We start from the raw sequence: 27,087 nt of genomic DNA on the forward strand, positions 1-27,087 counted from the left end.
TCCCTTTTCCCACCTCTGGTGGCTTCAGTTCTTTTCTCCCCTTTTGTAGTAGCAAATATTTTGGAGACAAGAAAATGTCTCTGAGATTTCCACTATGTGTCAATACATACTCTCTTTCTGTTCCTTCTCTTTCTCTCTCTCTCTCTCTCTCTCTCTCTCTCACTACACACACACACACACACACACACACACACACGAACATACATGTATGGTACATGTTTAATAATTTTTGGTTCATTTCCTGCATAGCAGAGCACTTTGACAGACTTAGAGTCAATACTTTGCAGTTTCTAGTGCAGAATAGTTTAGTAAACTATCTGCACATGAGAAATAGAGAAAGACTGTGAATGCTGGAAAACAAAAAAGGTTTAATTTCCTTATAGGATAGTAAGGCATTTCCCTACTAGCCTGTGAGTCAACCTGAAGCCTTACAGCATCCAATTTCAGTTGCTCTTAGGATGAAGACCAAAAGCCTGACCTTGGCTTGTAAAACCATACATAATACAGCCCCAAACAACTGCTTCGATTGCTTTGCATCATACTCCCCTTAGCTGAGCCCCAGCCTTAATGACTCCTTGCAGTCACTCAAATACATGTCCATGGCTAATTCTAGTCTGGGGTCTGCTCAGGCCAGCCACTCTGCTCTCTGTATGCACTTTATTCCAAGGGTATTTCCTACTGACATTAAATCTCACCTCACTTCCCCAGTAATCCTCTCAGCACTTCTCTATTGGGGTAATGTAAAACTCATTCTCTCTCAGAGCTTCATATGTCTCTCCTTTGCAGCATGTAACACAAGTGTAATTTTAAATTTTTGAGTGGTAATTTAATATTTATTTACTGTCTGTTTCCCTAATTGTATTGTAAACTCCATGAGGGCAGGGGCTGTGTCTCTTTTGCACATCATGAAATCCTCATCCTCTAGTAACAAAAATAATAATGGAGAGAAAAGAAAGAAAGAAAGAAAGAAAGAAAGAAAGAAAGAAAGAAAGAAAGAAAGAAAGAAAGAAAGAAAGAAAGAAAGAAAGAAAGAAAGAAAGAAAGAAAGAAAGAAAGAAAGAAAGAGAAAGAAGAGCTGTCTGATGACCTGCCTGCTAGGTGAGGATAGCCTATCCTGTCCAGGAAGAACTGTATTTTGCTGCTTCAATGTCTGGTACCCTCTCACTGGCAGGTGCTTTTCTGACGAGGTTTTGAAAGCAGGTTGAAGGTTTTTAAAGGACTCTGCGAACTTCCTTTTTTGAAAACTGAAGAAGCAGACATGAGCAGGCAGGTGCATGAGCTGCTGCTCTTCTGAGTACGTCAGCTGAGCGGCTGATGAGAAGCGCTCCCACTCTTCAGGCTTCAGTCCCCATCTGACACCCGCCCAGGCTCTCTTAGGGATTGTTGTTATGGCAAATAGAAATTTACTTAAGATAGCTCAATAACAAAGGGTGATTTTATTTTCTGGCGATGTAAGGAGCAGGAAAGGTAAAGGAATCAGAATAACGTTCACCCTGCCAGCAGGTAGTGCCAAGAAGGTAATTTAATACCTTCTTTCTGAACAAATGTGATATAAGAAAAATAAAATAATAATTTCTGTATTTTAAGTACTTCCTACATGCCAGGCAAGATTCTAATGACATCTCTATAAGGTTGGTGGGTGTGAGGCCAATGACCTTGGGTAACCTCCTCTCCCCCTCCCCCATGTCTATGTTACTGTTTCAGCAGAATGGGGACAGTCACACAATCTCTGTTCTTTACAGAACTCATCTGAGGACGAAATGGATGGGACATTTTTCTGAAAGGTCAAAATACTCTGTGAATATAAGAGCGTATCGGTTTTTCTTACTTTGCATTTTTCAGTAGTAGAAGGGCTGTGTGAAAAGAATGAGGGAGCAGCTTTGGTCAGAGTTTATGTAGGGGTGAGGTGGACAGACAATAAATACAATATTTGAATTATATGTATTTTAGAAAGTGATGTTTCCTATGGAGAAAAATAAGGCAGGGAAGGAAGAATAGGGAATTTGCGATTTTAAGTGTCCAGCTTAAATTGTAATTTAAAGTTCAGCTCAAATACTATTTCCTTGTAAATTATCTCCCCTGAATTTCCACTGCGGTGTGGGAATGATTGATTATGTATATGACCTACCTCTCACGGTAGCCTATAAAATTTTGGAAGCAGGAAATATGTGTGTACCTGTGTGTGTGTGTGTGTGTGTGTAAATTTCAGCCCTGGCCTCTGAAGCAATTTTCACAATGAAAAATAACAAAGAGACTGAATGTGCAGATGGCTTCCACCTGTCCCCTTCCACCTGGTTCCATTTTTGTCAGAGGGTTTTCTTCCTGACCTTGTTCCTTTCCTTTTTTCTTGCTTGGACATTTTGAGACATAAAAAATGCTTGTGCATCTGATGCTAAGAATAATTTCCACAATCTCTCAGCTGCAGAGAGCTGGCAAAGGTCATACCAGCCTGCAGACTGTGCCAATTGCTTCTCCAGGCAATGCACTTGTCCCACTTATTCTTTCCCCCTAGGGTTTCTCTTCTGTGTTAAAGATTAAAGGGAGAAACTTGATGAAGCACCTGACTCCAGGGAGGGCGAGCTGGCAGCTGCAATCGGCCTTGTCTTTCCCCTTTTCCCCTGAATAGGTTCCTATTATACCATCTCCAGGTAAAGGGTGAGAGGAGCCGTCTATTTATGAAACATCTTCTTTTCAGGTCACAGCTGGTGAGGGTGGCAGAACCTGTGATTCATGACATTACTTTGACTGAGGAAACTGGACCCCGAGAGATAGATGATTGCTATGGACAGGTCAGAGCTAGAATTCAGGCTCTCTCAACCATTCTTAGTGATGGCCAACAGGGCATGTGGCTTTTAGAAATGGGGATCAAAGAGAAGCCTCTATTCCTATATTAAAGGTGCCATTTGTGTGTAAGGAACCCCAATATCAGCAAAAACCTCTCCTTGGAGACCCAGATCAGCCATTTACTTGCAGCTACAACAGTGTCGGGGCAGAACACACCAGTGGAATCTTGTGCTGGAGTCAGAAGCACACAGGAAAAACATTCCCCTACCCTGCTCTGCTTGCATGCGGCATGCACAGGTAGGAATTTATGGAAAGGGAAAGAGGAGGAAAGGAGAATTATGTCATTAAATCTTTCCAGCTTCCTGTCTTCAGGTGGCTAAATTATGATATCACCCTTTTTTTTCTTATTTTGTTAGTGTGTGGGGTTTAATAAAAAACAGATGAGGGAGTGGAAGCTCAGAGTGATTAGTAGACTTACCTGGGATCACACAGCTAGTCAAGGATGGTGGTGGGGATGGGGCAGGGAATGGGACCGAGGACCCAGGTGTCCAGTTACCCCATGCAGTGCTTTCTCTCTACACTCTTTCCCTAAGATTACAATCAGCCAAAGGGCAGGTCTTGAGCAGAGAAAGAACAATGAACAAGGAGAGAAAGAGCCTCTTCAGGGAAAGGTGAAGTGGGTTTCAAGGGAGGAAACTGATCAGGATTGCCTGGACCACACCCATCCCCATGCTGCCAAGTCAACTTTTTTTAACTTGTCATGTGCACAATGGATCTGTTTCATACTGACCTTGCTTCACAGGTGCTTCCAGCAATATCAAACATCCTCTCTGCAGCCCAGATTAGAATTCTGCCATGGCTTCCCTTAATTAATTAGCAAAAATTTCTAGCATCATCACTTGTCACATTGAATAATAAAATAGTTCCTTTTTGTATACTTGTTTCTTCTGCCAGACTTTGAACTCCTTGCTGTTCCTTGAACACAGCAGGGATGACCTCACCTCAGGACCTTTGCACTTGCTGTTCCCTCTACGAGAATGTTATTCCCTCTACAAGAATGCTATTCCTTCAGCTCTCTGTATGGCTTGCTCTCTTGATCCCTTCAAATTTTTCCTCAAATATCACCTTCTGATGAGGCGCTCTCTGATCATCTTACTTAAAATTACAAACAACCTCCCTGACATCAGTTTCTGCTGTATTTTTCTGCATAGCTCTTATTGCTATCTGATGTAATACATGTTTCCCTTTTGTGTTTTGTTCTTTGTCACCCCAAAAGAATGTAAATTCATGAGGGCAGGGTTCTCTGCTGTGTCCTTGGTGCCTAGAAAGTCACTGGAAGATAGTAAGTTCCCAGCAAATGTCTGTGGAATAAATGACGAGTGAGTGAATCCACTCGTATAGGTTAGACACATTCATCACAGTGCCTGGCACATAACATCTGTTTAATGTCTATGGAATGAAAGACAAACATTTCTTCTTCCTAGAGTTCTATTTAAAAGTATCTCTGATCATTTAATATTATTACCTCCTTGGCTCCGTGATTCCTTGATCCATTTTGTGAATGTACTGTTTAGGCAAAAGTCTCTCCCACGTTCACAGCCATTCAATAAATTCTGCTGACATTACTGAGCTTTTCTCTGATTCCCCAAATAGACTAAGTTTGCTGGCTGTTTGCTCCTATGGTGTCCTCTCTGCTCTTTTTTTAAATATACAAACAACTTATTTTTACTCGTTTGATGTCTGTTTTCCCCAAGGACCTTAAATGTTTCAGTAGGTCAGGGACTGTGTGAGCCTTACTTCCTACTGTTTCCTGCACTTCCAGTCCACTACCTGACACCTGGTAGACAGTGAATGAGGATCTGTTGATTGAAGGGGCCAGGTATTGTTAGCAGTGCCAAGGAGAGATTAAATATGTTTCTTGACGTCAGGGACCAGAGTGAGTAATGCATTAGGGAAATTCTCTCCCCTTAAGTGCCTCAGTGACTACATTTTTTTGTGAAATTCCTTCATCCGAAAATTTCCCATTTACAGAATCGTGCACCTTCTGGAATTACAAGATTGAACATAGAGATTCTGCTGTTTATTCAGCACAGGAAAATTGCCCACAGTGGGAGTGGGGGAGATCATGTATCTGGGGAGGCTCATGTATCATGTTCCTTGAAATAAATCACAGGTATATGTTTTTACATCAATAGACTCAATTTGCTAATTTTTATTCCAAAATCTTTGCAACTGAATATATGTGATATTTTTGTATAATTTTATTTTGGTGTGTATATATGCTATCTATGTCTGGTTTTGATAATAAGGTTGTTCTATCTGTTGTGTACTCAAAAGTGTTTAAATATCACAGAAATTATCTATTCCTTGCAGGTTCCAAAGAACATGAGCATAAAAGACATAATATTCTGATGCTTTTGATCGGGGTAGGGCTCTGACTGTTTCTCAAATCTTGTGGTGCATTTAATTTTCTATGTATTTTGTATCAGTTTAATAATTTATATTTTCCTGAGAAATAAATATGACATTTAAATTTTGAAGTGTATGTTATAAAATTACATAGGGTATTCTCTTAAAATTTTCATTACAGAAATATTTTAATTATACAGAAAAACGTTGAGATTTATATAATGACCACTCATGTACTCATCATACCAGTTTGCCAAATCTTAACATTTGTTTCAGATTTTTAAAAATAAAACAGCCAAAGATACACCTGAAATCCTTTGTGCGCCCATATCTGATCCCATTCTCTTCTCCTTCTGCAGAGGTAACCACTATCCTGAATTTGGTGTTAACATTTCCACACATGCTTTTATATTTTTATTACATATCTATGTCTCCATAGTAACCCACAGTTTATTTGTATTTATTTTTAAACTTCACATTTATGGTGCCGAAATGTTCACAATATTTAAATCCCCAGCAATTTGTTCAGTGTGATGGTTTTGAGATTTCTCCATGTTGACATACATATCTTTAGGTTATATTTAATTTTTTATCAGTTTGATATGTGTGAACTTTTCTTTTTCATAATTTAAAATTATCTCTGCAAACTTTTTTTCATTTTTCAGTTCTAGTGACATATATTTGTTTTGTTTTATGTCTCTTTTTTTTCCCTTTGAGCTGGCAATATATTTGTCTACAGTATGGATCATTTAAAAGAGCTAGCTCCTGGTTTATCAGGTCCATTTAAAAACTTGTCTTATATATATATATATATATATATATATATATATATATATATATATATATATATATATATATATATATATATATATATTGTTACTTTCTGTTTTATTAAACTTCCTTCTAGATTCTTTTGTTTGTGTTTTGTGTGTGTGTGTATGTTAGTATTTTCTTGTAATAAATATTTCATTTATTTTTGTTGTCCACATTATCTAATAAGTGCCTTCACAGTCTAGTTTTTCCCCTTTACTGTTGCTACTACACTCCACAGGTTTTTATGTACTCATCAATGTCAGCTATTTCTAAACATATTGCAGTTTCTGGATGAGCTCTATTTTATCTCAAGTGTAACTGTGCAGGCTATTTCAATATGTCAGAATGATTGATACTCTTTTTAGCTAGACCTTTGTTAATTTCTGTGTGCCTTACATTGTGCTCATAGAATGTGTCTCATATGATTAACTCACACTTGATGATAGTTTAGTTGGGTATTACATTCTAGATTCAAAATCATTTTCTCTGATCTTTAAAGACATGTTTCTTTCCTTTGGTTTCTAGTATTTAGTATAGTAGTACAAAATTTGATGGCAGTCTCTTTCTTGTTCCATTATAGATCAATAGATCACTTGTTTTTGTTTGTTTTTTTCTTCTCCAGAAATGTGTAATATATTTATTCTATTCTTGAGTCTAAAGGTGCTCTTTTGTTTCCCAATATTGGTATCAGGCTCTTGGTGAGCTATTTTGATCTGAAAGGTAAAGATTTTTTTTCAAACTCAAGGAAATTTCCTTCTGTTATTTAAAAAATTGTATTATCCTCTTTCATATTCTCCTTGAATTTTTATTAAACAGATATCTCTCTTTTTTGTAACTCAACTTTTTCCATGATTCTCATTTTTTCTGGTGGCATTTTTGCTTTACATTCTGGGAAGTGTAACAGGTTTGTAAGTTATAGTCTCAATACAGATGTGCAACAGGAATAACTTAATATTTCTCTTTAACTGAACTCAATCTTTTTTCCAATAAAGGGAAAAAAATCAAGTCATTTTCAATCGAAGGCAAGTCAGTCACTTCCAGTGACTCATTTAGGATTTAAACTCAGTTGAAAATTCTTTCTCCACTTTATTCCCCTTTCCCCCCAAAATAATAATCTAAATTCCCAGGTGCTTTATGTATCACCCTGGCATTGGGAGTAGGACATTTAGTACAACTAATTCCCTCTGTTCTTACTGTCCTCTCTGCAGATGTAGCTGGTCTCCTCTAATTCTAATTGACATGTGCTTCTACCTGCTTCTGCTGTCCATGGTCAAGCATGACCACTCCCTTAAGTGAGTCTGCATTCTCTTTGTATTTCCCTAGGGCCTCTTTGGCTTTCCAACCCTCTCAGCAATTTTTTATACTGAGGTGTCAGGATTCTTTGAAGTTGTATTGGTCCCTTTGCCTAGACATCTCCATCGACTATTGTTGGTATGTTGCTTGGCTGCTATGTTGGCTGCAAAGAACTGCTCAGCCACAATGTATATCAACAAAATAAAAATTTATTTTTATTTTTATTTTTTTTAAAAGATGACCGGTAAGGGGATCTTAACCCTTGACTTGGTGTTGTGAGCACCACGCTCAGCCAGTGAGCGAACCGGCCATCCGTATATGGGATCCGAACCCGGGGCCTTGGTGTTCTCAGCACCACACTCTCCCGAGTGAGCCACGGGCCAGCCCCCAAAATAAAAATTTTAAAAAAATAAAATTAAATTTAAAAAAAAGAGATATTGGCTTTTTGTGTGGTCATTACAATTATTGCTAGTGGGCTCTACATCCATTAAAATCCAGATAGAAGGTTTTGCTGCTGTCTTAGAGTAACCAGTTGATGTGAACTCTAAAACATCATGGAATGTATATAGATTCAGACCAGAAAGTAAAAACGAAAGTTAAATTTGGGAAGTTATCTGTAAAACACCCTCCTGATTAGAGAAGATCACTAAGTACCCTGGTACCTTAGTGAAGAGTGGCTTTACTTTCTCTCTTTATTTTATCTTCTCCATAACTTTTTGAGGTTGACAGTATTAATAATAACTTATAGATAAGGAAGTTGAAGTACAGAGAGATTTTGCATATTTTCCAAGATTGCACAGCTAGACAATCCAATGATGGAGCCAGGAATCAAACCAATGCAGTCTGACATCAGAACCTATACTCTTATCCAAAACTTATGATGCTTTCTCTCTGGCAAGCTATGAGTGGTTAAAGAATACTAATTGAAGACATAGGTCAAAAATAGAATCTATTTGCATTTAGTATTAAGGTACTTTTGGTTTGAAAAAAATATCACAGCCATGGTATTTTCTAAGAGCCCCAAGGAACACTGAGCTGGGGGCTCCTTCCTGGCAGCCTGCACCCTCCATTCCCAAGAGATCCATTCATGGCCTAATGAGGCATATTTTCTACTCCAGGGTAGGGGGACACAGCGACAATTTACCAATAGGATTTCAAAATTGCTATGGACCAATGACTGCCATTCTTCCCCTTTTCTAATGGGAGTATTTATTGCAGTTACCCTGACTGATTCACAGATACATTTTAGGTGTTTCTGAGCAGGAGTATAACTTGTCTTTTTAGTTCATAATTCTCTAGACCAAGGGGAGCTGCATCTGGACCTGATAGAGATCACAAGATCCTAGATGTCAATCTTGATGATGTAATTTGTTGAAGCTCATGGGAGGGTCTTATGGTGGTGATGGATGTATTTTGTTTGTGGTTGTGGGGGTAGGATATGAGCATTTATGGACAATAGGAAAGACTGGATTACTGTTCAGAAAATATTCACTCCACTTCTTTCCCACCATGAGTAGAATAAACTCCTCTACTCAAGGATGTTGAGCTTGACCACGTCACCTGCTTTGGCTGATGGGACATTAGTAGACTTTGTGCAAGCAAAGACATGAAATGTGCTTTGGGAATGGGGTTTTCCCTGCTTGGGCTTCAGCCATTGCAGAGAAAGGATGCACCCTGGGTACATTTTGACCCAAAGATGAAGGGAACCATGTGAAGAAGATCAGGAGCCAGGCTGCAGCTTGGCCCAGCTAGGCAAGCCCAGCCTAAATAAGCTGAATCCTGGCTGACCCGTAGACCTCTGAGTGTGAGCATGAATGTTTATTATTATGACACTGAATTTTTGGTTAATTATTAAGCCACAATTGCTAACTCAGAGCTCCACGGTTAAATACTTTTGAGAACTGCAGCATAATAGACACTTTATTTTGGAGATATTTGAAATATTTTATCATACTAAAGTCTCTGAGAATCCTCTAGTAAAGGCAGTTGTTTAACTTAATTTAACCCAGCTTCTCAGACTTCTTTGAGCATAGAATTGTTTTTGGTATGTTAAAAGTAAAAAAAAAAAAAAAAAAAAAAAAAGAAAAAAAAAAAGAAAAGTTAGCTGGTGTTTGACCTAATTTTTCTCTGTTAAAGAGATAATTTCTCCTTTGTTAGGAAAATATCTTAAAGGGCATCTTGATAATAAAATTTAAGGACTTCCAGTGCATGGTCTAAACGGAATGTACTATTTGAGTATTAAATATTTAGATCATCATTGACTCTTCTCCCAGTGGATTGCATAAGATACGGATTTGGAAGACTGTGTAACTGGAAGAAAAGAGATATAAATAAAAGGTTATTTTAGTAAAGAAAGAGATGGAGCTGAATAGTAGCAGGCAGGCTTACGGTGAAGGTGAGGAGCAGTCAGTGACAAATTTCTTGTGATGGAACTGGCTGGGCAATTTGCAACACAGCATCAATTTTTCAGTTCTAGTTTTCCTCCCTATTCTGTGCAGTACTGTAAATCTCCTAAGTTTTCAACAATATCTTTATTAAAAGTCTGTTACCCAAACAAATACTTTGTTCTCTGTGCTTTAGAGAATGAAGGAAAAAGCAAAAAGTTCATGCCTCATGCTTGGCGTGATGGGAAGGGTAAGCAGGCACAGGAAGCAGGTACAGTGTAAGGAATGTGTTAGTGGAAGCAGGAAAATGGAGAACCATGCAAATGTAAGAGTGATCCCTGAGTGTCCTAGACTTTATACTGCACAAGACATAGGAGATGTGGTAGAGATTTTTAGCCCAAGCATGAGTTTGCACAAATATCTGTGTACTTCTTTGCACTTCCTAGCATCCCTGCAGTTAGGTTGAGGCCATGTGACTGGCTTATGGTCACTGGAATGTGGGTGGAATGAGGCATACCCCACCCAGTCCTGGTGCTATCCAACACAAACTGACCTTTGCTATTTCACTGCACCAGAAGTCTTGAAGGACACCTGCTCCACATGGCATAGTTGGAGGACAGACTACCTAATCCACCCTGGATTTTTCATAAATAAGAAATAAACTTATTTTGTAAAGCCACTGTGATTTTAAGATTATTTGTTAACACAGCATAGCTAGAGGACTTACCTCTTCACCTAACAAGCTCTGGCACAAATCTGCATGTGTGTATGTAGGGTCATAAAAAATATGGCTTTTTGGGTAGAAGAGGCTCTGGCCTGGGTGTGCAGCAACCAGTGTGTGCAGAACAGACAAAATTTCTAGTCTATCCACCAAGTAAGTATATAGTCTTGGACCCCTCCCCATGATGCTGTTTCCTCATCAATGCAAAGAGAAGCTTAATTCTCTCCCAATCCCACGGGGCTCTTGTGAAGATTTGTGAAGAAGAGTGCTGTGAAGTGTTTAAAGATACTCTGTAAGTTTTAGATCTCGATAAGTTGACCTTTCTGCATTTTCCTTTTCTTCGTAGAGAATGGAGAGGAAAGGAGTGGGATATCCCTAGATGATTGACAGGTACTTGTTAAGCCTGTCTCCTGGAAGTCCCTTGGTCTCCCTCCACACCCCCTTCAAGCATATCTCCTAGTACTAGTGTTATGCTGAGCCATATTGGAGACTGAGGCAAAAGGAAAATCAGTAATATTGTGCTGTCTTATTTAAACTTTTGATGTTTTCTTCATCATAGATTTTTTTTCCACTGATTTTGACTTTTAAAAACATTACATTAAAATATTTATTTTGTTTACTGAGGTTTTCGGTGCCACCTTAACTTGTGTGCTTGAGCCACTGCCTCACTATCCTCACCCTAGTCTGAGACTTGACTCACTTAGTACCATTCTGTGCTGCTGCCAAAGTGCTACTCATTGTCCCAAGAGTAGTCTCTGGGGTCTCCTGCCTTATGCATTTGGTCATGCTGATTCCACTTCCTGAAGAATTTTTCACATCATGCTCCCATGTCTTCCTCGATCCAAACTGACCATAAAAGTTTGCCTCCTCTGGGCAGCCCTTCCTGATCTACCAAATGGCAAAGTAATTTTCGCCCTGCACTGAATCCCCATAGCATCTTACCTACACCTTGCTTAAGAGTTTAGAACTTCTTATCTTGTAGGATGGATAATCATCTCAGCTACTAGTTCACATATTCCTCATAGACAGGCATTGTATTTTATTTTGTTTCATTTTGTGTCTCTTGCACTTCATTAGGACTCTTAATACAGTGATTAATCAGTGAATTAAATGGTGCCATTTTCTCTTGGTTCTCATAATTATCAAAGAGAACAATTATTTTGTTCTTCCTCATCTTTTTAAAAATTTTCTTTCTTGAACTGAGATGTTAAATTCAATGACTTAACAAAATCTATGAATTGGGGGCCAAAAATATACCATAGTGACAAAGTTGCAGAGAGCGGGCAAAGGCCATGGCAACAGGAAGAACTTGCCAAGTTCTGCTCTGGGCAACATCCCGGGCTTTTGTTTTCCCTATGGTTTCATTACATTTAAAGAAAAAAAGGGAGAGACTTAATGAAACACCTTACTCCCAGAGAGGGCAAGTAGATGATATGATGTATCTTGTTGAGGTCTCTGTGTAGGGTGCCCAATTGGCCCTCCCAGATAATGTGGATCAAAGCCTCCCTTCTATCAGTATACAGCTACACTAGTGAGGGGGGCAATGGGTACAGTTTCTGATACAGTTTTAACTGGAGAATTTAAAGCCAGAGACATCTAACTCCTCGAGGGGCCATGCAGAATTGGGATTCAGTCCTTTTAAACCCCACTCAGGGTGTGTGTGGTGGGGCTTTGGGAGCTGGTACTGGGAGGCAAGCCTTCTCTCCTCCTACATGAGAGGGATCAGGTGCCTTGTTAGGAATCCACCTGAGCAATAATTGCCTTTCCCTAGAGACCATTTTACCTCTCAACTGGGAACCTCAGAACTCTTGTAGCAACTATTAGTGTCTTCTCCAAAGGGGATTTGTGTTGGAGCTGGGAGTCCATTGGAAGAGGCTGATCTCCAACCTCTGCTATCCTAGCCTAGAATTGAGCAAAAACTGGGATGAGAATGCATCCTTACCAGATATAGGACATCATGGAAACAGAAAGAGTAAAAGGGAGTCCTTGAGAGAAAAGAACTGGCTTGAAGGATCTTGCTTAGAAGAATGTAGGAGGAGGGAGAAGGACACTGAAGGTCCAAGAGACTTGCTCAGCGTCATAACTGGACAGGTATGGGAGAGCAACAGGAACCACACAGACCTGCTCCCAGCACAGTGCTGTCTCCTCTGCACCTTTAGTGTGCTTCCTGCAGCAGTGGAAGAGAAATGACCCTTTAGAGACAAAGGAAAAATAGTGGACAAAGAGAGAAGTGGACAAGCCAGGTAAAGGTCAAGTGGAATTCAGGTGAGGAACCGACCTAGTTCTCTTGTCATGCCCAGTTCACATCACCAGATCCAATTTCCTTTATTTATTATTTTCCCCAATAATTCTGTCCAACACTGCTCTAGCTGCCAAGGTCTTAGGCTTTAAAGATGGTCAAATGTCTTCTCTATCCCTCTGCACTGCCTCTCTGTCAAAGGACATCCTATCCATTAACCTGAAAGCCTCCATCAGCCTTAAGATGTTAATAGACCACAGTGCTGGTATTTATGTTTCCTTATAGGTGGGCACTTCCTGAGTAGGGACTGTTGGAATATGCATGGAATGCATGTGAAATCCTGTTACGAGGCAAATAGAGCTTCTATGTACAGTTTTATTCCTAATGACAGTTCCACCATTCACTAGCTGTGCAAACTTGGGTGTGTTACTTAAGTTCTTCCTGTCTCAGTTTCCTGATCTGTAAAATGAGGATAAGAAAAGCTTCTACCTCATGAAGTAGTTGTAGGGTTTAAATGAGTTAACATATCACATAAAATAGTGTCTGTCCATGTGTTTTCTATTATTAAGGACAACATGAGTTCTTATAAAATATGTGTTTTGTATACTAAGAGGCTCTGATTAAAACAAAAGCTTTCTATTAAGTAAAAACATTCTGTTAAGTAAGCACCTCAACATTGTTAGGTTGAGGATAGAAGTGTAAACCCAAGAATGGCTTATAACCTTTGTGATTGTTCGTAGATTTTAGTGAGTTCTTAGCCTACAGGCATTTTTTTGTTTGTTTTTTGAACACTGTCATGAAAATAAAAATAATCACTTGAACATATGTACAGTACATTTCCCTTTACAAGGTGCTTCATATCTCATTTGATAACTGTCAATTCCATAAAAATATATTAAGCCCTTACTATATGCTGAGCTCCAGGGGCACATACCCTGACTGGGGAAGTTAGACTCAAGAGGGACTTCCTGCAGGAAGTACGATCTGAGCTGAGGTTTGAAGGTGGTGTAGGAGTTGAGAAGGACCCTGGGGCTGGGAAAGAGAAGGTGTTCCAGACAGAAGGGGTGTCTTGCCAAAGTGCAGAGATGTGGGAGAACATGAGAGGAGTAGAGAAGCTACTAATATTTCAGTCTGGCTGGAATGAAGTATTGGAGGGAGAGGTGTGGCCATGGGTGTGTTCTTACTTCTCAATGAGAAATAAGAACAGGGCAAGGAAACAAACAGAGGAGATCTCACAGAGGGAATTCCCACCATGTGCAGGAGTCTAAGTAATATTCAATTCATGATGGGGCACCTTGGCAGAATTTTAAACAAGGGAATGAGACATGATCAAACTAAACTTTCAGAAATATCACTCTGACCACAGTGAGGAGCAGGAATTGGCAAGAAGCAAATCTGAAGGCAGGGAGAGCAGTTATTTCCATGGCTGCTGTTTTCATCCAGGTGAGATTTCCAGGTTTGAAAGAGGGAGGAGTTGGGGTCATGGAGAAAAAGGGAAAGAGTACTGATTTGGGCGGTCCCCTGGCAGACTAGAGCCCTGTGTCAGCTGCTAGTGGAGCCCTGGGGCAGTTTGGGCTCAGAGTGGCTGTCTGACTTGGGGGCTCGCACAGCTACTTAGCAGCAGAGGTGGGAGCATACGCACTCCTATTCTGAAAACGTTTATCTGTTATCTGTTTGCTTGACATGCTAAGATGACTCTGTCCCAGAAGTCCCCTGAAGGCAGGAGCTACGATCAGTCATCTCTGAAGCTCCACACAACACCTGGCATATTTTGTCCATGGTGCATGCTCAGGAAATGTGAGCTAGAAACACAAGCAAATCCTACTTGTATTTGCAGCTTTCTAACTTGTTTCTCATCCTCTCGGACACCACTGGCTTCATGGCGGGGACAAACCTCACCTTAGTGACCGAATTCCTCCTCATCGCATTCACCCAATGTCCCGAACGGGCGCTCCCTCTCTTCCTCCTGTTTTTGTTTATCTATCTCATCACTTTATTGGGGAACTTGGGGATGATCATTCTGATCCACGTGGATCGCCGGCTCCACACCCCGATGTACTTCCTCCTGAGACACCTCTCTTTCACGGACATCTGCTACTCGTCTGTCACTGTCCCTCAGACGATGGCCATGTTGCTGGAGCACGGGGCAGCTTTATCCTACACATGCTGTGCAGCTCAGTTCTTTCTGTTCACCTTCTTTGGTGCCATCGACTGCTACCTCCTGGCTCTCATGGCCTACGACCGCTATGTGGCCGTGTGCCAGCCCCTGTTCTATGTCACCATCATGACTCAGAAGGCCCTTTGGGGTTTTGTGGCCGGGGCTTATGTGGCTGGTCTCTTCAGTGCCTTGGTGCGGACCATCTCAACTTTCACTCTCTCCTTCTGTGGAAACAATGAGATCGATTTCATTTTCTGTGACCTCCCTCCTCTTTTAAAGCTGACCTGTGGGGACAGCTACACCCAGGAATTGGTCATTATTGTGTTTGCCATCTTTGTTATCCCTGCCTGCATGGTGGTGATCTTGGTGTCCTACCTGCTTATCATCGTGGCTATTATGAGGATCCCCTCGGCTGGAGGCCGGGCCAAGACCTTTTCTACATTTGCTTCCCACCTCACGGCTGTGTCACTTTTTTTTGGCACCCTCATCTTCATGTACCTGCGAGATAACTCTGGTCGATCCTCGGAGGAAGATCGGGTGGTGTCCGTGTTCTACACGACAGTGATCCCCATGTTAAACCCCCTCATCTACAGCCTGAGGAACAAGGAAGTGAAGGAAACCCTAAAGAACCTTCTCAGAAGAGTCGAGTTGTCCTAACCACATCCAACCTTGGAACAGGCTGAGAATCACCTACTCTGTAGAGCCAGCATTCTGAGTGCTTGTTAATTATAATGTGCTTAGTTTTAAATGAATATATGATGGAACAAGGAATAAAAAAGAACCAGAACTTTTAGTTCCAGGGAGAGAGAGGAAGAAAAGGAAAGTGCAGCCTCAGAAGAGACTGGAGTGACAGCTGTGACTCCCAGGACAAGTACAATAGGGCCTGAAATTAAATCCTGTGTGATCCACATGTGGCATGCCTTATTGGTCTGTGACTGCAAAACATGATTACATTTTTTGTAAAATTTTCTATGAAATATTTCCATCATATGGAGATATTGAAAAAAAAAAAGAAAATAATGTATAGTGAACTCCCTATATTCAATACTCAGATTTGGCAGTTGCTAATATTTTGCTATATTTGCTTTATCATATAATGTATTCATTCACTTATCCATCCATCAAGTCATGCATCAACTCACTTTATTTTCTGATGCATTTCAAAGTGAGTTGCAGACATCAGCATTAGTACCCTTCACTCCCATGCATTTCAGAATTATATAATCAATTAGGACTCAATATTTAGATTACATTTATTTTTAGTGATCAAATTATGATAGTTTGATGGCCCAATTAGTAAAGGTGACCTTGCTCAAGGTATTCTTGAGACTCTGGTAGGAGTTCCCAGGCTTGCCTCCATGAATCTGTAAACAATGACCACAATAAAATGTTTGTTAATTGCTGTCACCACTGGAAATGTGCCTTGTTTTGTCTTCTCCCTCACCAGTTCCAGCCCCACTTATATTGCATGCCTGAGAATAGACTAGATGAAGTTGCATCATTTCCATTGCCCGTAATGGTGTTTCTAGTATCCGTATCATAGATGTCAACTTTTATGTTCTTAAGGAAGCTTTTGTTCTTAAGGAAACAGAGCATTGCTTCATTCCGTGGGTGGGGTGGGCTAGAGGGAATCCCTGTCGATACTGGGTCCCTTGGCCTTACAACAGCTCATTCTGTGTCCAAAGCCTCACAAAGTCCATTGATTCTTGATCTTCACATCTCTAACTACAAATGCTTTGCCTCAATCACACCCAAGGCACTAGAAGGGAACAGGCACCTTGTACTCATTTTTTTTTTCTTTATTTTCTTTGATCCTTATTTCTGAAACTCAAATTCCTTCTCTCCCTGTCCCCTAGATTACCAAAAAATAAGATTCCAGGTATATGAATGACGTAAACAATTGTGAGAGGGGAATTGGGAGGTGGTGATGGTATCTTATAAACAGAGGATAATTCCAAACTCGGCCAGCCAAAAATGCTGTGCCACACATGGAATTCTAGTAGCAGGACTTTAAATTGAACAAAGCAATCTATGAAGGGTTGAAGATTAGGAGTATATGGGGCCAAAAGATATTTAATTTAAAATGACTTATACAGTCTTTTTGATAACGGCCATTCTAACTGGGTTGAGATGATATCTTAATGTGGCTTTGATTTGCATTTCCCTGATGCTTAGTGAGTCTGAGGATTTTTTTCATATGTCTGTTGGTCATTTGTATATCTTCCTTTGAGAAATGTCTATTCAGCTCCTTTGCCCATTTTTTTAATTAGGTTACTTGTTTTTCACTGTTAAGTTGTTTGAGTTTACTGTATATTTTGGATATTAATCCCTTGTCAGATGCATACTTTGCAAATATTTTCTCTCATTCTGTAGGTCATCTTTTCATTTTGTTGATTGTTTCCTTTGCTGTGCAGAAGCTTTTTAGTTTGATATAATACTGTTTGTTTATTTTTTCTTTTGTTGCCTATGCCTTTGAGGTCTTATTCATAAAGTCTTTGCCCAGTCCTATATCCTGCAGTGTTTCCCTATGTTTTCTTCTACACAATGGAATATTAATCAGCCATAAAAAAAATGAAATTCTGCCATTCATAGCAACATGGATGAGCTTAGAGAAAATTATGTTTGAAATAAGCTAGGCACAGAAAGGAAAACCACATGTGCTCACTCATAAGTGGGACCTAAAAAGAAAGAAAGAAAGAAAAGAAAGAAGGAACAATCATAATAATACACTGAACCTTCAAATGGAGAGAACAGAACTGTGGTTACTAGAGGTAGGAAAGAGGGAGTAGGAGAGGGTTAGTGAGAACTTGGTTAAGAGTCACAAACAATGATTATATTTTGTAATGATGAATATACTAATTATCCTGATTTGATTATCACATACAGTACACAGGTATTGACATTCAACTCTGTTCCCACAAATATGTATAATCAATTATGTTTCAAGTAAAAAATAAAATCAATTGATTTTTATGGTAAAATAAAACATACCTAGATTTTCAAAGAAAGCTGGCTGGGTAGCTCAGTTGGTTAGAGCATTGTGCTGATAACACCTAGGACTGGGATTCAAGATCTGTACCAGGCAGTGAAATAACAAGAAAAAGAAAACCATGAATCTTCAAAGACATTGTGTTTATTCTGGAAGACAGAAATTTAAAAATACATATAAATTTCTATGAAATATTTTATCTCTTACTACCATTTCATCTGGGTATAAAAACCCAGGCTGAAAATTTATAGCTTCACTAAGGGGGATGATTAATAAATAGCTCATGTGTTAATTGTGTTGCAGGTGGTGGGTAACGTTAAGGAAGTAGTTAGAAAACTTGAGTTGGTTATACTAAATTCTCTCCTGATTTAAAAAGACAACATCGGGTCTGTGTGAATAAAAGCAGTGCACTGTGGGGTTATTTACTCTCTTAGAATTGACTGGAATGCAGGAAGTACACAATGAGTGGAAATGGAGTACTGAGAGAATGAGTTGCCAGGTCTAAGGAAACAATTTAATACCTCCTTTTGATTAAATTCTAAGTAGGCATTTAAAGACTTCTATTCAAGAAGAAAGGGCTAAATGAAAAGGCTCTAGGAATTAGTGGCCATGAAGCTTCCTCAATTTGTATATGGGACTCCCTATATATGAATATATTTTGATTGCTGACTGATAAGGGGATGAGAACCCTAGACTTAGTGTTATCATCCATATACTTTATACTCTATAAAGAGAGCTTAAGGAAAGTTTAAAAATGCTCTCCACTTATATACGGAATGGGAGATGAGATTTAATTTAAAAATTTTAAGGAATTTTAAGGAACAGAGAGGTCACTTGTTTGTAAATTGTGTTAGCATTTTCTTACACCTTGCGATGCCTTGTGTTAAGTTCATTCAAATAAACAACCTGTGATTGCTTTTGTTTACCTATTTGAATTCTGAAAGTCCTGATTTAAAAGAAGATATAAAGTTTATGATAAATTATTCAAAAATATGCTTTTGATTAAAAAAAAGAAAAAACAGAACTTCCATATGATCCAGAAATCCCAATTCTAGGTGTTCATCCAAAACAATTTAAATCAGGATCCCAAAGAGGTATCTGTACTCCCGTGTTTATGACAGCATTATTTCCAGTAGCCAAGAATTGAAAACAACCCAAGTGTCCAAGAAGGACAAATACTGCATGATTCCACTTATATGAGGTACCTAAAATATTCAAACTCATCGAAGCAGAAAGTAGAATGGTGGTAGCCAGGGGCTGGGGGTCATATGAAATAGGGAATTGTTGTTCAATGTATAAAAGTTTCAGTTATGCAAGATGAATAAATTCTAGAGATCTGCACAACATTGTGCTTATATTAACAATGCCGTAGTGTACTCTTAAAAATTTAGGAGACTAAATATCATGTCATCTGTTCTTACCATACACACAAAAATGGCTGGTCATGCCAAGTGTTGGTGAAGATTCAGAGGAACTGAAACTCTCACTGTCGGAACTGTTGGTGGGAATGTTAAGTGATACGACCACTTTGGGAAAAGTTTGACAGTTTTGAAAAAAGTTAAACATATACCTACTACATGACCCAACTATTTCACCCTTAGGTATTTACCTAAGAGAACTGAAAGTACATATCCATATGAAGATGTCTATGAATGTCAATAGCAGCTTTATTTAGAATAGCCAAAAGCTGGAAATAACCCAAATGCCCATAAACAGAAGAATGAATAAACAGACATAGCATATCAATACACTGCAATAATACTCAGCAATAATAAGGAATAAATGTTGGTATGTACAACAATGTTATTGATTCTCAAAATGCTCTTGCTAAATGAAAAATGTCCGACATGATTCCTTTTATATATAATTCCCTTGATATTCTAAGAAATTCAAACAGATGTATAGTGATAAAAAGCAGATCAGTAGTTGCCTGGAGATGTGGAGGAAGAGTGGTGAGGAAGGGCACATGTGAGAAACTATAGTGGGTACAAGGAAACTTTTGGGGAGAGATACAAATGTTCATTTTCTTGATTGTAGTCATGTTTTCATGAGTGTATTCATGAAGTGAATATTATTGCATGTCAAGCCTCAACAAAGCTATTGTTAAAAGTCTTAGCAAATCAGAAGGAATTTCAGACAATCCTTTGAGTAATATCTTATGATGACAGATAGATAGATAAATAGATATAACAAAAATAATGAATTATATACATTCTTATGCATATACATATAATTCAATATTTTAAAAATATCATTAAAAGAAATGACAATGATCAGTGTCTGGAAAGGAATCTTGAATTTCTTAGGGGATCATTTAAGATTGATATAGAAGACCTGAAGGCAAAGTTGGTGATTGCTTGATGGCACTCTACTGATGAGCTATTTACCAATGCCAGCTTTGACCCCAGAGGCATTCTGGAAGGGCTTCGGAAGGCAATAGTTCACCAAAGCCAATGCTGCTCCTTCTCAGGGAGCTGAAAATTTCCCCAGATCCTCCTCATTGACCTACGAGAGGGCCAGGGTGAATTCTGTGAGCTGACACTTATGTCAGTCTATAAGGTGCACCTGCCTCAGCCCACACCTACCAAACACTGAGGCCAAGAATGCAACTGAAACCCAGACACCTCTGAAGCACATTGCAACACAGAATTGGGGCATGAGGGCTGGGGAAGGAGGAGAGAAGAAAGAAAGATCGCAGCTACTACAGACACTTTGCAGTAAGAGAGACCTGAGATCAGAACCTCCCTTGCCTGCCACTTTCTTGCTACATAACTTGGGCAAATCACATAACCTTGATGGGAATTGTGTTTCATTTCTTTTGCTAAATGGGGGCAATAATAATTACTTTCCATTAAAGTTGGAAAGCTTTTAGCATAGTGCTTCAAGTATGCTAACTGTGCATTAGCTTAAAAGTTAAGTTAAAAATTGTTAGTGAACTCTCCACTTCTGGAAGTGTCTGGATCCAAGGCTAATATGGACCCACAAGAAACTGTTCCAGACAGATTTGAAATAAGGAGGTTCACAGGTCAGCTATGGGTCCCTCTGCTCATCACTGCTCACTAGGCTTTGGAGCCTGGATGATCACCAATTAGTGGACGATCTAATAATTAATGTTTATAAAATTTACCTAACACCTTTCCATTCTCCAAGTGTACTAAGTTGGTGTGACAATAAATAAGGTACCTGTAAAGCCTGGCCGAGAGTAAGTACTCAGTAAGTAATATTCCACAGATGAGAAGCAGTCTCAAAGGCATTAACTAATCTGAACTCATACCACTGACCACTGATGCCAAATTTTGAGTTCCTCCTACAACCCACATATATCTAAGACTCGCTATGGACGTGGATGTGTTAGGGGAACATTTTCATGGCAGTTGATATTTAAAATTGCCCACAAGATGTACTCTGTGGGGTTGCTTCACCCCATTCTGCAGTTTTAAAGTGATTTCTGCAAGGACACAAATGCAAGCTGATGTGTGACTCTAAATCTCTTGGCCAACAGTGCAGTTTTTCCTCTTATGTCTTTTCCTAAACATGCCCAGCGAACTCTTTTCTGAAGTATTTGCCATATGTCCTTAAAGTGAACATTCCTAGAGTTCAGAAACTACTGTTTATTGAATACACACACCTCACTTTTTCATACACAATTACACACATGCACACGCACACAGACTCACATTACAAAATATTAACACATAGAGGTTATAATATGAATGTTGTTGACTGCTATCTACCTCCAAAGATCAAACTTTTACTTTTTCTTAATCTGATAAAAGGAAAAAGAAAAGTGCAATAGCAATAAATTCTGAGTTGAGTGATTGTATAGAGCAGGCAGTAGATCCCAGCTAGAAACAATGTGTATGGCAGGTAAGAGCTCAGGCTCTGGCTGTGTAGAAGCCTCAGCCTACCTCCTACCTGTTGACCTTTGGAAAAGTACTCAACCCCTCTCAGCCTCAAGTGCCTCACCCCACTATAAAGCAAGAATAAAAATAGAATATGCCTCATACAGGTGTCCTGAGAATTAAATCAGATAATTCTTATAGCAAACTGACTATAATTTCTGGAAGGTGATAATGCCTAATAAATGTTAGTTGCTATCATTATAATTAATACAATTTTCTCATTATTACTCGAAACCTACAAAAACAATAAAGTAAACAAACAAGAAAGAATAAGTAATGGGAATTGGAAAATCCCTTTGGATCAGACCAGTAGTTGCATTTGTAGATAGCATCATGATTTTTCAAGTATTTTGGCTTTACTCATTAAGTATCTGCTGTGCCAGGCAATGCACTGGGTCTAGCAGATACTAGTTATGGATAAGACCAATGTGATCGCTGTCCATTCATGCACTGGATCTTCAAATATATAGAACTACAAAGTAGGTAAACCCACTTGGCAGATAAGAAAACTGAGGACTGAAGATGTTGGAACTTTAAAGGTAGATATCAGAACTTGAGATTCAGTCATTCCTTCAACAAATATTTATTGAGTGCCTTTCATGTGCAAGGTGCTCTGCTAGGCACTGTGCATACAGAAATGAAGCTCACAGATAAAAAAAGGTCGCTCTAATGTTGTTTACTTCCTAGTTGTAAGGATTAGACAATGCCAAACACATAAAAAACATCTAGTATGTCAGATGGTGATGACTGTTACATAGAATAATAAATCAGTGAGCGGAGGTGGGGAGTTTCGGTACAATTTTAAGTAGGGTTGTCTAGGAAAGCCTCCTCAAGAAGGTGATATTTGAGAAAAGACAAATAGGGTGGGGAAACAAAGGAATGACATATTTTACAGTGGTCCATCTAGGACCTTCCAATAGCCTTTGGTCTGCTCGGGGATTTCATAACAGCCTCCTTTGCCTCCTTATTCCTCAGGCTGTAGATGAGGGGATTCAGCATTGGGGTCACCACTGTGTAGAGCACAGACACCACCTGGTCTCTCTCTGAGGACTGGCCTGAGTTATCTCGCAGGTACATGAAGATGAGGGAGCCGAAGAAGACAGCAACAGCAGTGAGGTGGGAGGTGCAGGTGGAGAAGGTCTTGGCCCGGCCTCCCACAGAGTGGATCTGCATGATGGCCAGGATGATAAACAGGTAAGACACCAAGATCACCAAGATACATGCAGGCATGACAAAAATGGCAAACACAATAATCACCACTTCCTGAGTGTAGCTGTCCCCACATGTGAGTTTTAACAGAGGAGGGAGGTCACAGAAATTGAAGTTGATCTCATTGTTTCCACAAAAGGAGAGACTGAAGGCTGTGACTGTTCGAACAAAGGCACTGGAAAAACCAGCAACATGAACACCAGATACTAAGCCCAGGTGGGCCTTCTTGGTCATGATGGTGACATAAAGCAAGGGTTGGCACATGGCCACATAGCTGTAGTAGGCCATGAGGGCCAGGAGGTAGCAGTCAATGGACGCAAAGAAGGTGAACAGAAAGAACTGAGCTGCACAGCGAGCTTGGGAGATGACTGTGCCGTGTTCCCCCAGCATGGCCAGCATCTGAGGGACGATGACAGAGGAATAGCAGATGTCTACGAAGGACAGGTGGCTGAGGAAGAAGTACATCGGGGTGTGGAGCTGGCGATCTTTGAGGATCAGGATGACCATTCCTGTGTTCCCCAGAAGAGTGGCAAGATAGAAACTCAAAAACACCAGGAAGAGTGGAAGCCTCCACTGGGGATGCTCAGTGAATGCAATAAGCAAAAACTCGGTCACTACAGTGTGACTCCTCATGGCCATCCATCCAGCGATTCACCTGCAGGGGCCAAGATAAGAGTCTTGGAGGAAGGGACCCTTCAGGATAAGTTCAAGTCATTTCAAGTAATAAAGCTTTAAAGTGAGTGACAATTAGGCACTCAACTTCCACAAACTTTGCAGCCTAAGGTAGATATAGACAAATAAGAGCTCACTATAATAAGATAAAAAGTGATGAATGCTTCTATTATGGTAAGAAAGAACAGAGAGTAAGTGATTTGACTTATGGGTCAGCTTTTGTATTTGCAACTCTGTCCCCAATTAGCTGTTTGATCTCACAGAAGGTACTTAACCTCCCTGAATCTCAATTTCCTCCTCTGCCCAAAGGGGATCGTAATATCTGCACTGCTTATGACATAAGGTTAATGCATAGATTAAAACAGACACAAAAGCACACTGGAAAGCAAAAAGCACTCCACATATATACAGTGGCTATTTAAATTTTTAAATGAGCATTTTAAGGAAGGAAAATTTATATTCTATGAACAAAAGAGCATGAATTAAAAAAAATCCATTAGTAATCAGCAATAGGCTCTGCTTGCAGAAATATTTATATTATCAGTCAGTCTAACAACAAGCATGTTTAACAAGTAACTGTTATTCTAATTAGAGTTTATTGTGTGTGTGTGTGTGTGTGTGCGTGCACGCGTGTGTGTGTGTGTGTGTGTGTGTACATTAACCTTGAAATCAAAAGAGCAAAGTTAAGCTCTTTTGGGCACATAACAAAGCTCCATAAGTGTTGTTTGGTTGTTCTCAAAGTCCCTAAAAAAAGCAGCAGTTAGATAATAAACAGCATCCAAATTTGAAAGCAGAAGAAAGCAGAAATATTTCTGCAGTCTGGTGTTGTCTGAGTGCGGTTGGAGGAACCTGGGTTAATCGACTTTGGGGTCCTTGATGGAGTTCTAGAACCAGGATGTAAAGGAGGGTGTTGATGAATGTTCGACTGCCTAGTGCACCAGCAGCCGGCCAATATTGAGCTGAACCATCAGTGATAATAACAAAGAAAAGAAGTTAGATCTGGAAGCCATGAGCTGGGCGTGACCCATCCTCACCTGAAGTCCATGTTGCTAGTGCCTTCCTCCTTTGTTTAGTGCTTCTCTGTCTATGACCTGCTGATCCAGAGGACACCTGGGTTCTGTTCACCCTCACTGCAAGTGTGATCCTGGAAAGTCTCTTTTCCTCTCTGGGCTTCAATGACCTTGTCTTTTTTCCCTTTCAGTAAAGAGCCATGCAGCATGTGACCATAAGCATAGCAACCTAGTTGAGGTGGGGTCAATTTCTGTATTGCTATTTCTTATTCTCACTTCTTAGAGTTCCCTCTTTCCTCTTCCCCTTGACAAAGCAATACAACCCTGACACTAGAGTTTCCTGGGATTTTTTTTCTTTCTTTCTTTCTTTTTTTTTTTTGCAGAGCTACGGGACCAGCCTTTTTCCCTGAGCTTCTTTTCTTTTCTTTTCTTTTCTTTTTTTTAAAGTTTGGAATTATTTATTATTCCATTGTTAGTTTTAAAATAAAATGAATAATACATATGTACTATGTTTCATATCTTTATATCTGTGGTTACTAGAACATGTTGTCTTTTATTTTTTAAACTTAATTTTATTTTGTCAATATACAATGTGGTTGATTATTGTGGTCCATTACCGAAACCTCCCTTCCTCCTCCCTCTCCCCCCTCCCTCCCAACAACCTCCTATCTGTTCACTTGCCATATCAACTTCAAGGAATTGTAATTGTTTTGTCTTCTTCACTCCCCCACCTCCAAGGTTATTTGTGTATTTATTTATTTATTTTTAGCTCCCACAAATAAGTGAGAACATGTGATATTTCTCTTTCTGTGCCTGACTTTTTTCAGTTAATAAAATTATCTTTAGGTCCATTCATGTTGTTGCAAATGGCAGTATTTCATTCTTTTTTATAGCAGAGTAGTATTCCATTCTGTAGATATACCACATTTTCCATATCCACACATCTGAGAATGGACATTTGGGCTGGTTCCAACTCTTAGCTATGGTAAAGAGTGCTGCAATGAACATTGGAGAACAGGTATACCTTCACCTTGATGATTTCCATTCCTCTGGGAATATTCCCAGTAGTGGGATAGCTGGGTTATATGGTAGACCTAGCTGCAATTGTTTGAGGAACCTCCATACCATTTTCCATAGAGGCTGCATCATTTTGCAGTCCCACCAACAATGTATGAGAGTTCCTTTTTCTCCACAACCTCATCAGCATTTATCATTCACAGTCTTTTGGATATCAGCCATACTAACTGGGGTAAGAAGATCTAAAAGAAAACATAAGAGAAACACTTCAGGAAGTAGGACTGGGCACAGAATTCATGAATACAACCCCAAAAGCGTGAGCAACCAAAGGAAAAATAAACAAATGGGATTATATCAAACTAAAAAGCTTCTGTACAGCAAAAGAAACAATTAACAGAGTTAAAAGACAAACAAGAGAGTGGGAGAAAATATTTGCAAAATATACATCTGACAAAGGATTAATATCCAGAACATACAAGGAATTGAAACAACTTTACAACAACAACAACAAAAAACAAGTAACCCAATTAAAAAATGGGCAAAAGAGCTAAATACGCATTTCTCAAAGGAAGATATACAAATGGCCAACAGACACATGAAAAAATGCACAACATCACTTGGCATTTGGGAAATGCAAATCAAAACCACACTGAGATTCCCTGAGCTTCTGATCCAGCACTAGTTCTTGTTGGTGGTTCTTCTTATAATCACTGCCACAACATAAAGCCTCACTTAGTTCCTGAGGTGACTCTCCAGGGGGTGGTGATTTAACTTTTCATGACTTCCTAGCGAGGCATCTAATATACTTGAAGACTTTTCTTTAATTTCAAACTTCCAAAGCCTGGTCCCACGTCCTGCCATCCCTCAGCAGGGTCTGAAGGAGCTGGCTCCTAGTCTTGTCTTCTTTCCTTGTAGCAAAATAAATGTATTTCTTTGAAGTTTTCCTATATCTCAGTTGGTGATTTTGTCAGGGGTTTTACACTGTACCACCTGTATTAGCCTGTTTGTGTTGTTTATAACAAGATACCCGGAACTGGATAATTTAGAAAGAAAACAAAGTTTATTGCTTATAATTTCAGAGGCTGCTAAACCCAATGGCCAGGGAACACAGCTGGTAAAGGTCTTGGTGGTGGCGACAGTGAGGGCAAGGTATCACATTGTGAAATGGTGGAGGAGAGAGTGGAGAGAGGGAGGGAGAGTGAAGGAGAGGAAGAGGCAGAGAGGAAGAGAAGGAGGGAGAAGGGGAGGGGGCAGGGGAGACTCCCCTCTCTCTTCTTTTAAAGCCCTCATAGCCACACCCCTGACCACCATTATTAACCCATTCACTATGGCATGGTCCTAAAATCCAATCACCTCTTCAAGGCTGCACCTTTCAATTACCATAATAGAATTCCCCATCCTCTTAACAGTCACAGTGGGGACCAAGTTTCTGACACATAAAACTTGGGGAACACAATTCAAGCTTAAGTGAATTTTGAGGGGACATA

General features: G+C 39.6%; 2 protein-coding genes across 2 annotated transcripts; one reads left to right on the top strand and one right to left on the bottom strand.

The window, feature by feature from the left end:
- The first annotated feature begins 14,522 nt into the window (after nucleotides 1–14,522).
- Nucleotides 14,523–15,458, top strand: LOC134376944 (olfactory receptor 9Q1-like). Its single transcript, XM_063095530.1, has one exon. It carries the CDS (start codon nucleotides 14,523–14,525, stop codon nucleotides 15,456–15,458), a length of 936 nt encoding a protein of 311 aa, XP_062951600.1.
- A 7,137-nt stretch (nucleotides 15,459–22,595) lies between these two features.
- On the bottom strand, nucleotides 22,596–23,540 carry LOC134376523 (olfactory receptor 9Q2-like). The gene has a single exon (XM_063095038.1). It carries the CDS (start codon nucleotides 23,538–23,540, stop codon nucleotides 22,596–22,598), a length of 945 nt encoding a protein of 314 aa, XP_062951108.1.
- Between the last annotated feature and the right edge of the window lie 3,547 nt (nucleotides 23,541–27,087).

Source organism: Cynocephalus volans, chromosome 4 (genome assembly GCF_027409185.1).
Source record: "Cynocephalus volans isolate mCynVol1 chromosome 4, mCynVol1.pri, whole genome shotgun sequence".
NCBI lineage: Eukaryota > Metazoa > Chordata > Mammalia > Dermoptera > Cynocephalidae > Cynocephalus > Cynocephalus volans.